This window comes from Chionomys nivalis, chromosome 10 (genome assembly GCF_950005125.1).
Source record: "Chionomys nivalis chromosome 10, mChiNiv1.1, whole genome shotgun sequence".
In the NCBI taxonomy this organism is placed as follows: Eukaryota; Metazoa; Chordata; class Mammalia; order Rodentia; family Cricetidae; genus Chionomys; species Chionomys nivalis.
In genome coordinates, this window is record NC_080095.1 from 26,422,231 (window position 1) to 26,434,727 (window position 12,497).

Genomic DNA, 12,497 nt, shown 5'->3' on the forward strand with positions numbered 1-12,497 from the left:
TTATGAGTCAAATATGACACAATTGAAAGCCAGCCAAATGCATTACAGCCCTTGATACTTCTGCCCTGGACCTGACAGCCTCCATGAACCTTCTCAGCCCTAGTCTTCCCACCGCCTCAGCTTCACACGGGCCGCCCCACCCTTCCTTGGCCGGCTGAGAAACTCCCTGGCCCTGACAACTGGACTACAAGGCTGCAGCACTGTAAGGTCAAAGGTTAGAAGACACTGCGTGTAGTGATATTTTGTTTGTGTTTTAACAAATAAAGTTTGCCTGAAGATCAGAGTGCAGAGCTAAGCCACTAGAGGCCAGGCAGTGGTGGTATGCACCTTTAATCCCAGGACTCAGAAGACAGAGACAGAGGGATCTCTGTGAGTTCAAGGCCACCCTGGGCTATACAAGATTGAATCTGTCTAAAAGAGAAACAGAGTTTACACAAAGGCAGTCCTAGCACTTGGGATCCCAAGCCTTTAATCCCAGCACTAGGGAGGGAGGTGGAGACAGGAGTGATGTGGCTGGGCTGAGAGAGGAATATAAGGCGGGAGGAGACAGGAGCTCAGACAGTCTGAGGTTTGGTGTGGACAGATGGAGTCTGGAGGTGCAGTCTAAGGACAGGATGGTCCCTTCAGTCTGAGCATTGGTAGAGGTAAAAGAACTCTCTAGTGGGTGTGATTGCGGCCGGAGGAAACCTCCAGCCAAGCGAGGAGGCCCACTCTTCCTCAGCCATAGCTGCCCCAATGATTTGGGAGGTAGTGAAGGGCAGGGAGCTGGACTCTGAGGTGCCCCTGCGACCGGAGCAGCCATGGAGGACAAGATGCCCAAGACTCTATACATTGGTAACCTTTCCCGAGATGTGACTGAAGCTCTCATCCTCCGGCTCTTTAGCCAGATTAGACCTTGTGAAAATGGCAAAATGATTATGGATACAGCGGGAACGACCCATACTCTTTTGCGCTGGCTGCTGAGAATGAGCGGAAGATAATGGGGGAGGATGTTGAAGTGAATCGGGCAACAACCCCCAGAGGTCAAAAGAAAGATATAAGCAATCACTTCCATGTGTTTGTTGATGACCTCAGCCCAGAAATTGCAACTGAAGCCATCAAAGTAGCTTTTGCACAGTTTGGGAGAATTTCAGGTGCCAGCGTGGTAAAAAAAAACATGGCTATGGGGAAGTCTAAGGGATATGGCTTTGTCTCCTTTTTCAACAACTGGGAGGCAGAAAATGCCATTCAGCAGATGGGTGGCCAGTGGCTTGGTGAAAGACAAATCAGAACTAACTGGGCAACCCCAAAGCCTCCAGCTCCAAAGAGTACATATGAGTCGAACACCAAACAGCTGTCGTATGATGAGGTTGTAAGTCAGTCTCGCCCCAGCAACTGCGCCGTGTACTGTGGAGGGGTGACATCGGGACTGACAGAGCAACCAATGCATTGGACTTTTTCTCCGTTTGGACAAACAGTGGAAACTGGAGTCTTCTCTGATAAAGGATATTCATTTGTTTGGTTCAATTCCCATGAAAGTGCAGCACGTGCGATTGTTTCTGCTAATGGTACTACCATGGACGGGCATGTGGTGAAATGCTATTGGGGCAAAGATATGATAAATTCCATGATATGATATGATAAATCCCATGCAACTGCAGCAAAATCAAATTGGATAGCCACCAGCATATGGCCAGAGGGGCCGGTGGTATGGAAATGCACAATAGACTGGCCAGTATGTGCCTAATAGTTAGCAAGTACCTGCCTACGGGATGCATGGCCAGCCGCGGGCCAGCAGGGATTCAGACCCAGTTTTCTGCCCCGTGGATGGGACCCAACTACAGTGTGCCGGCCGCCTCCTCAAGGACAGAATGGCTGCTTCCTAACCAGCCTGCTGGGTATTGAGTGGCAGGGTATGAGACCCAGTGGAAGCACACCACAGGATGGAAGCCAGGGGCTTGGCACCACAGGGAGGGCAGGAAAGCTGCTGTTTACCTAAAGATTTACCAGATCAGTCCGTACAGATGCCAGATAACAATGTATTTATTTAAAAGATTTCATCTTTTAATAGCGAAATTACTTTTCATCCACGTTTTTTTCAAAAGGAACAAGATGGTGGATGTCTGCCAATTTTTGCCTTCATTATCTTTTTTGATAAAGTTTCTCAGATCCTTGTTTCAAAGATAAATGCGGGGATTGCTGCCCACTTCTTAAGAATTAAGAGGCAGAAAATCGCACAGTGTTGAACTTTTTCCACTAAAGTAGCGTGCAGTTTTAGTTTGCATTCTTGATAGGATTTAAAACATGTAATCTAGATGTTAAAAGAAAAGCCAACTTGTGCAAAGTTTAGAAGTTCTTTAGAACTTTCAGCGTATGCGCGGGTCTGTGTTAGTTTTACAGAGTAGGCATTATGTGACCAATATCATCTCTACTGTTACCCTTTGGAATTTTTAATGTAGATTATTAGTTTACATCATTTTGTATGTGCATTGTTTTCATAAATTTGTCCTGCCTTATGAAAATTCTGTAAAATATTCTTAAGTGAAAAAAAGTGATGTCCACTTAGATTGAAAGCTTTTCTCAGATGGACTGAAATGACATTCATCTTGTTTTTATATGAGAAGGTGCCTCAAGGATCCCCTGTTGGATTTGTTTAAAGGGATTTTTATCTTCTGTGATAAACTTTGCCATCTACTAGGAACTATACAAACAACAACTCGTGACTAAGGAGACTCTGCAGTGTGCTGAGTCCTCACCCATATCAGCTTCATGGCTCAGCATCTATGTTTACATGTGTCATTTCCTAAGATAGTTCCGCAAGTTAGCAAGCTTTGTATGTCATTCCCTTCCAAAAGGTGTCATGAGGAATTGACGTGAGACGGGGTTTACGTTTACATGTGAATATCACATACTTACTTTGATGGTGTTTGATACAAACTCATCTGTTCTTGTTTTTCAAGAATTTTTGAGACACAAAGTTGTATGTAAAGGAATATATTAATTTGATCTTTTCTATTTAGATTTACTTAAGAAGTAAATCCACTTTAATGCGTATAAATGATAGCTGTGAAACTGTAGAATATTCCTCTGTCAGGCTTGGGATTCAGTAAGAACTCCAAGATTAGCCTGAAGAACCAGTTGGGCAAAACATTTTTAAAAATATTCAGAGGCCAAAATATGAACAAACAAAGAAAGAAACAAACAAAATCCCATAAAATCCTACCTCCTTAACTAGCCGTCAAAGAAGAGGCTCCTCAGCACAGGCTTGACTTGGTTCTTTGGTCCCTGATCTCCAGGAGCTCCGGCATTATTTTTGAGGTTTGCTCTTTGATGGCAGTGTTCTAGCCTTGGGATTTCTAGTACATTTCTGAGTCTCTCAGTTTGGTTTGGTTTCAGTGATGACCACAACCTCCTCATTGACATCAGAGAGGAAGGAGGCCCTGTGAACTGTGGGTTTTGAGACCTGCAGAGAGTTCCCTGCATTTTACTTAGGCTTGTGGAATTGGAAGCGTGTCCTGGCCTGCATCTTCCAGGGAGAAGCGTTTGGTTCTAACCTGTTCTCTAAGCCAGTCCTTTCGGAAAGCAGAGCCCAGGAAGACAGCTCGAAATGTGTGCTTTTCTGGAGCTCAATTCCATGCGGTTGTGCTGATGTCTCATTAAGTCATTGTGTATTTTTAAGTACTAATACATTGAAATTTGCTTTATGGAAGATGAATACATTTTTTAAATGCTTGAAAATTTTATTTCTTTGTAAACTTCTACAGATTAGGACAGGCAATAAAAGCAGTTTAAACAAAATATTAAAAAACATTTTAATTAAAAAAAAAGTCATACACATCAGGAAGCTATTTTGGCTAATTTTTCTTTTTCTTTTCTCTTTTAGGTTTTTTTTCTTTTCTTCAGCCTTTTGGTTCTATTTTAGTACCCTCAGTACTTTTCTCTATTAAAGAATTTTACTTCCTTTGCAACTCATAGAGCACAGGACACAAGTAATTTATTTTGTGCAGAGTGTAGTTTCTCTCTTCTTCTGACTCAGCACTGGGGACTTTTGTTAGCAGCATGTTCTTACTGCACAGACCTTAAAGTGCACATTGCTTTGCTGCTGAGAAGGTGGTGGTGACGCATTCCTGATGACAGACTGATGGTTTAGGGACATGGCTGGCGGTCGTTTAAATTTCAGTGTTCAGTCATTTAAGTCATTTTCAACCTAAAAACTTCCTCCTGGTGTAAGTATCAGGTCAGGAAATTAAGGTTTTTAAACTGAACTTCTTTGTAATATGCATTTAAATTTTACTCTCTGGTACTGTATAGAACCTGAGTGACTCTTGCTGGGTCATGGAGCCAGTATTCTTTATCCTGACTGTTTGAATGTTAAAATTCCTTTATGTTTTCTTTAAAAAAGAAAAAAAAAAAAAGAACTCTCTAGTGACTGTCCACTCTGCTTCTCTGATCTTTAGGCAAGCTTATTAGTTAAATCAATAAACTATCACTACAATTACTCTCTGTTATCATGTTTAAGTCTAAAATCCTTTTAGATTTCCATCTCGACCTTAAACTCAGAATGTCTGCTTCAGTTGGTGGGTGCACATGCCCCTGGGGATACATCCTCAGGAGATTCGAGCCTGGGGTGTCTGCATAGTGTCAGCCCACCACCTTCCTTCTGCTCTCTGTCTCTCTCCTCTGTCTCTCTCTCTCTCTCTCTGTCTCTCTCTCTCTCTCTCTGAGACAGAATTTCACATACCCTAGGCTGACCTCAAACACCATGCATTAGTAGCTGAAGATGATCCTCCTGCCTCACCCTCCAGGTGTTGAGATCATAGGGGAGTGTTACGAAGTCTGCCTTTACACAGAGGCCAGAACTGAACCCAAGGCTTTCTACTTGCCAAGGGATCACTCTACCAACTAAGCTACATCTCCGACCCTTTGATCATGTTTATTGAGTGCTTACTACATGCTAGGCATTTCTCTCCTGGTTGGGGACACCAATCAGTGAAGAACGCCACACAAAAATCCCTGCAGCTTCCCTCCAGTTAAGGCAGGCCAAGGATCCATTCCAAATGAGTGAGCTCAGAACAGCTGGTGGCGAGAACAACACCCAAGCAGAGTGAGGGGGAGAGATGGACAGAGAAGGTTGTCTGAGACATAGTTCTGAGGCGAAGTCCACTGTGAAGGGCGAGGGACTATGCGGAGAATCGGGTGACACTTTGAGGCCTACCAGGCCCAGACAGGAGCAAGGACAGCGGCACCGACTCCTGCTCTCAGCAGCACCTTCTCCTCCCTAGGAGCACCCTGTACACTGGCCTAGCCCACAATTTCCTCATCCTGAAGCTCTCCCCTGTCTGCTTGCCTTGCCCTGATTCTAGAGGGACTCCAGGTTCTGTTACCATAGCTACCTGTTAGCCCTGACCTTCTGAACCCAAACCATCAATCTGTTCCTGGCAACCTCCTTCCCAGGGATCTTGCCTTAGGTCTGGCTTCCCTCCCAACCTCTTCTATGTGGCTTCTTTTCTACCAGGCCCCAGGCAACAATTCTTCACAAACTTGCCAAACTTGTAATTCCTGAATGAACAAATGCTCAGAGAATGTCGACCTAATTGCTATTACCTAGCATGAATAACCTCCTCCTCCTCCTCCTGAATTTACCTGAGTACCACCTGCAGGTGATCTCACCTGGGGCCTTCTCTCATGGGTCAGTTATGCCTCTTCAGGGATGATGTGGTGGTGGCAATCACAGGACCAGTGAAGGGCAAAGAAGAAGATATTACCTAGCTGGGAAGGGTCTTGGAAACTGCAGGGCCCAGCTCTCAGGCTACACACAGTGAACACCAGAAGTTTCTTTTTTTGACGGATTAAGTTGACCATGCTCATCAGCCCCTGCCCCCAACCACTGTACCCACATATTTTGACAGTCAAGAACATGATCTGAAGATGTTCTGCTTTGCGTCAGCGCCAGTGAATGTGAAGGCCTAGAACGTAGTGATGTGTGTCAGTCTGCTTTTCTTTACTGTAGTGGGACACCGGAGGCAAGTCACCTTTATAAACAAAACAAAACAAAAAGGTTTATTTATTTCACAGTTCTGAAGAGTGTGGTGTTGGTTTCAGCTCAGCTTTTGTGAAGCCCTCAGGATGTGCGGTAGAAGTATACATATATATATATATATGTATATATATATACATATACATATATATATATATATGATGGATCAAATGATAAATGTCCCCCATAGCCTTGGGAATTTGAATACTTTCTTCCTAGGAGGTGGTACTGTTTGGGGATGCGTAGGAGGTATGGCCTTGTTGGAGGAGGAATGTCACTGGAGACTTGAGAGTTTGAAGACTCATGCCGTTTTGAGTTTGTTCATTCTGCTTCCTGTTTGAGGGTTCAAGATGTGAGCCCTTAGCTTTCTGCTTCGGCCTCCATGCCTCTGCTCCACCCTCATGGACTCTTACCCTTCCAGGGCTGGAAACCCAAATAAAACTCTTCCTTCTGTAAGTCACCTTGGTCATGCTAATTTTGTCCATATAATATGATATAATACAATATCATAATTTTCCCCCTTCCTTTTCCTCCATCCAACCCTTTCCTGTCTCTCATCCTTGCTCTGTCAAGTTCATAGCCTTGGCTATGGTATTACATCACTGCTGTGGGATTCCCCTCTGTATGCTGTGAATATGTTTTATTACCCTTGGTTAATAAAGAAGCTGCTTTGGCCAATGGCTCAGGCATATTCCTAGCTAGCTCTTATATCTTAAATTAACCCATTTCTATTATTTTATATTTTACCACGAGGCTCGTGGTTTGTTACCTCGCATCTTGTTTCTTGGGTGACTACATGGCATCTCCCTGACTCCGCCTTCTTTCTCCCAGCATTCAGTTTAGTTTCCCCACCTACCTACACATCAGAGCCATGGAAAGTACCTAATACATCGTTGGTGAGGGAAACATTACATCAACAAACCGGAAGCTAGAGATGGGGCTCACAACCCACTTGTGAGAGCTGAGGCCCCACCCACACAGCTACATTAGTCCTTTACCAGGGCAGCTTCCCTTTTGACCCAACAATCTTCCCACCAGTCCTCTTTGAGGGCCCTCACCATCCTAGGGGCCAAGTTCCCAACATAGGAAGCCAGGAGGATACACTCAAAACCTACGCAATCCAAAGCGAGTCACATGTATTTGTTGTGTGCTGATTCTAGACTGTGGTGTCAAAGAGGCACAGAGCAGTTAGAGTGGTAGCCTTCATCTATTCCACTCTATCGTTAAGTTCTAACTGCTGCATTCCACAGTAGACGTGACAGGGAGAGAAGACAACTGGGGGCAGGGATGGGGAGGGTCAAATGCCACTGCCTGGCATCTCCCACCCCGGGAAAAACACCGGTGCTCCGCCTTTCGCTGTGGTCACGGAGGCCAAGTTGTGTTATGACATCGTTATTTTGCATGCCACTAAGGCAGGCAGACCATCAGTCCTTGGATCACACAGGGACCGTCTGCTGAACAAGGTTTCTTGGTGACCTTTGGCTTGAGGAGACCTTGATCTTGAAGAGGGAGAGTATCCCAAGCAAACACACTTGGACAGATCTCTCAGTAGGATTTGAAAGCGTGTGTGGAACAGCTCCGGAGGAGACTCCTTTGCCTTCCTTCCCTCTGGCTTTCTGTTGTCTGTTCTTGGGCTGTCCTTAGTGTCCGAGCCCCATCTGCTCAGCTTCTGATCAAGTCCCAGGCACTTCTTTTCTCTGGGCCCTTGCTGAGTTTGTTTCTGCTCAGGTAAACCGGGACCCTAAGTCTGCTCTTCATTAGCCCCAGGGCATGACTAGAAACTCTTCGCTGACATCTTTGGAAAGATGGAGGAGATGCACTGGGAGGGATGATGAGGGTGTTCCCTTGAACCTGGTGACAGGGTCCTGCCAGAATGACAACTCCATTTTCAGAAGCAGTATTGCAGAGTCCCCCCACCCATTGCCCCTGAAGCCACGTTCCCTAACCAACTATCCCTAACACCGCCCCCCCCTGCAATGTTCACCTTGCAGGCAGTGCCTGCCATTCCTCAGGCGTAGGCCCCTCTTCAGCTCCCGGCAGCAGGGAGAGAGCTGGTCTTGCTAATGGTCCACGAGGGCCAGCAGAAACTAAACTCCCACCCGCTCCTCTCTGAGATCACAGGCTCTACTCCCTTCCTCCACGCCACTGCAGCCTCTCTGGCCTTTTCCTAACTCGCCAAATATGGTAAACCCAAGGCCTTTGCTCTTAATATTGTCTTGCCTCAATGTTCTGCCCTTCTCCCCATATCCAGGACTCTCTCACCTTTAAGACTGTCAAAGGGCACTTCAACACCGTACTAACCATTCCATTTGAGATCCTACCCTCCCGGCTCTCATCTTCCTCACTAGATACTGCTGTTTCTTCAGCCTTTTTTGTTTGTTTGTTTTGTTTTAAGGCTTTCTAATTTGCTACTCTATTTTACTTAATTAATTCATTTTCATGAATGGAATGTAAGCTCCAGCAAGGCAGGCTTGATGCCTTCTTCATTCCGTTTCCACAGCCCTAAAGCACTGCCTAGGTCAGTGTCAGCAACCTCTAACTATCCATCAAATATTAAATGCACAGGTGAAATAATGCTCAACTTAGACCCCTGCCCCTGCTATCAGTTCCAGTGTCAAGACCAGGAAGCCCCACGGATGACTTGGCATTCTCTTCAGAGGGCTTGCAACTGTCCCGGCCTCACTCTCTACCAACATACATCTAAGGAACCTCGGGCAGGTTCTGGAGAAGTCTCCGCCCCTTCTGGCAGTTTGGGGCCCCAGGCTGCCTGGGGCAGAGGGGAGCCTGAGGAGGGGCACGGGCCAGCACTGGCAACCTGCGATGGCAGGGCGAGCCGAGGCAGGCCCGCCCTTCACGCCCCCTCATACCAGGCACCCGGGCCTGCGGGGCCCCCGAGCGTGCCGGGGATGGCTGCCCTGGCTTGACCCCGCACAGCCTCAGGCTTGCACCTCAGAGGATCCCGCGCTCCTCACGCCCGGCTCTCCTCCCTGTCCTCCCGGCCTCCGCCCCGGCCCGCTGCGGCTCCGGCCCTGGCCGGCAGGGGCCGCTCCTCGCGGCGCCCGGGGCCCCGCCGCGCCCGCCGCCGCCTGCTCCCCGCCCCTTCCCCGGCCGGCGTTCCCGTTACGCCGCCGAGCCGGGAGCCGGAGCCCGAGCCCGCGGCCGCAGCGGGAGGCGGCGCGGGGCCCGGCGGCGGCGGGGCCTGCGGGGCCTGCGGGCGCGCGCCGGGCCGGCCAGGGCGGCCATGGCGACCAGGAAGGCGGGCTCGCGGCTGGAGACGGAGATCGAGCGCTGCCGCACCGAGTGCCAATGGGAGCGGATCCCCGAGCTCGTCAAGCAGCTGTCGGCCAAGCTCATCGCCAACGGTACGCTCGGGCGCACCGGGGCTGCGGGGCCGCGGAGGCCTCCGGGGCTAGGCCCGAGGCGCGGGGCGCGAGCAGGGGCGCGGCCGGGCGGCGAGGCGCAGGCCGCGCGATGTGCGCGGGGCCAGGCCCTTGGGGAACGCGGGGTCCTCCGGTCACGCGGCGTGCTGCTGGGCCGGCGGGCGGTGGCGGCGCCCCAGAGTCCAGGCGTGCAGGGCAGGGAAGATCACTGACCCCGGAGGCCAGGGGCCAGACCCTGGTGGCTTCCAAGAAGTTGAAGCTGGTGTGTGTGTGTGTGTGTGTGTGTGTGTGTGTGTGTGTATGTCATCCCTAGGACATGCCTGTTGGCATCTGGGGGTCACCAGAGTGTGTGTGGTGTGCTCAGGAGTCCTGCGAATGGTGATGTTGTAAACATATGGTATTCAAGGGCCCCGGGAGGACGCTCAGACTTGGAGGATGTTCGAGGTGGCATTGGCAGGTTGGGGGTGTGTGTCTTGAGGCCGAACAGTTGGATGTCAAATCTGCAGACCCAGAGAGGTCAGGGTGGAGAGTATAAAGGAAACAGAGTCAAGGAGAAGGTTATTGGGCAGAAAGGTGAGGCTGTGGTTGAAGACTGAAGGGTGATGGAGCTGATTGGACGAGGGGCTTGGTGTGCCCAGGAGCCCGGAGTCTGAGTTGGAAATCGGTGGCTGGACTTGGCCAACGACCCCGTTTGCTGAACTGAATCTCCCAACCCATCAAACCAAAATTGCAGCCAAAATCACATTCCAGAGGGAGACTCCACGTGGCCTTATTTGTTTTGGAAGCAAGTATGGTTAATATTTGGTTGTGTTTTAGTACGCGCCAAAACCACAGGCAGGCACTAGGAGCACCATGAGAGGGCAGAAGATTTTGTCCTGTTTCACCTCTGGCTTCCCAAGGCTGGCTGGGCCAGTGGGGGCCAAACAGCTAAGTCACAGAGAGAATGAATGAAGGGCTGGCACTGCTCATCCGAGAAAGGACGTGAAATAGTGCCTGGAATTGAAAAGTTTTCTTTTTAGTTGGGCTTCACTATGTAACCCGCAAACTCACCATATCGCTTAGGCTAGCCTCCATCCATCCTCGCCTCCCAAGCTTAGGACCATAGGAACATATCACCATGCAGAGAGGGCAAGATTTTGGTTTTGCACACTGTCAACTACAGTACCTTTCTTTGAAGGGTTTTTTTTGGAAAATGATGGTTTGTCTCAGTTAAGTTAGCACCTTGAAAGAAGGGTGCTGAGTCCCCAGAACCTCAAAGGCAGCTTGCCCTTGCCCTCTTTGTCTCGTTTCCGTACCCTCAGTTTCTTTGCTCTTGTTGAGGTCCCAGTCCTGAGTCTCCCGTACCAATCATTCCATCTCCTCTGTGCAGGTTGATGGTAGGAGTCAGTGTGTTTTTGAGCTTCCTCCCAGACCTGCCCGCTTCCTGCTGTCTGCCATGTGTAGTGCCTGTGCCCACCTGTGCCAGGTGCTGACCGGGCCTCTGCCCTCGTGGACTCAAATATGGACGTAATCCGTGAGAAGTGGCTTAAAGAAAACCGACAAGTTTATGTGACTGAAAACAACAGGCAGGAGGAGAGACCGAACTGACTCAAGTCTCTGTGGTCCCTGGAATGAGTGGACGAGTGGACTTTCATGCATAGGCCCGTCCTTCCAGAACCTGGTTCCTGTGGCCTCAGCTGCCGCTGAGAATAGGGTGAGCAGGGTGGTGGGGATGAGCAGAGCACTGTGGGAGATAGTTTTGTCCCAAAGCCTCACGTGGTGAGGAGCAGCCACAGATGGGGCAAGGTCACCGAGACATGAAGAGGGCAAAGAGACTGCTCAGAAAGACAAAGATAAAGCAGAGAAAGGGATGGAACAAACCCCAAATAGTGTATCTGCTGTCTGAGGGTGACTCTTCCCCTGGCTGATGGGGCCTTCCTGGGCCTGCTAGTGGGACGTCTTCCTGGCTTTGGGGTCCCGGCTCCCTTGTAGTTCCAGTGGGTTTGCTAGCACATGTTTTGGGCAGGTGGGACACTGCTTTACTATGTGCAGTAAGGAAAACAAATGAGCATCACACTGGTCATATAAGACAGCTTTTTGAAGGCAGCTGCCTGCAGGTCAACAGGAGCCTGCGGTCCCTGCAGCCAGCAGCCCGGGGCTTGGTCCTGCTGCTGCTTCACCCTGTCTCTGTGACCTTGGTCACTGCATCAACTGCCTGGAGCCTGTTGCCTCACCACTCAGTTCCCTTAACATTCAGAGTCTCTTAAAAATGTCCTTTACTGAGTGTGGTGACACGCCTGTAATCCTGGTCCTCTAGAAACAGGCAGATCTCTGTGAGTTCTAGGCTAGTCAGGGCTATGTAGTGAGACTGTGGTGTTGTTTTTTGTTTGTTTGTTTTTAAAGAAGTTCCTTGCAGGAATTAGGAAGATTAAAAACGGGCTGGGGATGAAGTAGATCGGGATGCTTGCCTAACATACATACAGTTCTGGGTTCAACAGGATGGATATGTTGACACTCCTTTAATCTCAGCACTGGAAAGGCAGAGGTGGCAGAACTCTGAGTTCCAGACAGTGACGGCCAGAGTGAGACAGTGGTGTATGGGAACTGGGTGTGGTTGGCATATCTATAATCCCAAGCCCTCAGAGTGGGAGAGAGTACAGGGTCATCCTTGGCTGTATCATCAGTTGGTGGCTTGGGCTATAGGAATAGGAGACTCTGACAGGAAAAAAAGATCAAAGTTTCTGAAGTCTTCCATCAGTAACCACCGAGCTTTAGGTGTGGGAGTGTTTTGTAGATGTATCAGTTGGGACTGGGTGCCACAGCTCTGCGTTTTGATTGGTTGTGGTTTTCTGTAATGGTCTCCATCTTGTTGCAGAGTTTCCTTGATGAGAGGTAAAGCCTACACTTGTCTGTGGGGATGAGGACAAAGGCTTATAGATTGTTGTTAGAAGTTATTAGCAGACTATTCTTTATTTATTTACCCCTTCATTCCATCATCCCATAAATATTGAGTACCTACTGTGCGCACAGAAGGCTGTATTAGCGAACAGACACCCAAGCCCACTTTTTGGCGGGGAAGGGCCAGTGAGGCAGGTGATGTGTTCATTGCATCATAAGCAGGA

At 48.9% G+C, this 12,497-nt stretch overlaps 1 protein-coding gene and 1 pseudogene across 7 annotated transcripts in view; both read left to right on the forward strand.

Annotated features, from left to right (window-relative positions):
• Positions 1 to 800: 800 nt before the first annotated feature.
• LOC130882246 (cytotoxic granule associated RNA binding protein TIA1-like) lies at positions 801 to 5,748 on the forward strand (annotated as a pseudogene).
• A 3,418-nt stretch (positions 5,749 to 9,166) lies between these two features.
• The window catches only part of Ttc7b (tetratricopeptide repeat domain 7B), a 215,232-nt gene continuing 211,901 nt past the window's right edge, over positions 9,167 to 12,497 (forward strand). For 2 of the 7 annotated variants that reach the window (XM_057782135.1, XM_057782137.1), the window contains exon 1: positions 9,167 to 9,378. In XM_057782135.1, the coding sequence (XP_057638118.1) occupies positions 9,258 to 9,378 (121 nt within the window). In that variant the 5' untranslated portion in view covers positions 9,167 to 9,257. The remainder of the gene's footprint in view (positions 9,379 to 12,497) is intronic. The other 5 variants (XM_057782136.1, XM_057782138.1, XM_057782140.1 and 2 more) reach the window with 5 other exon arrangements.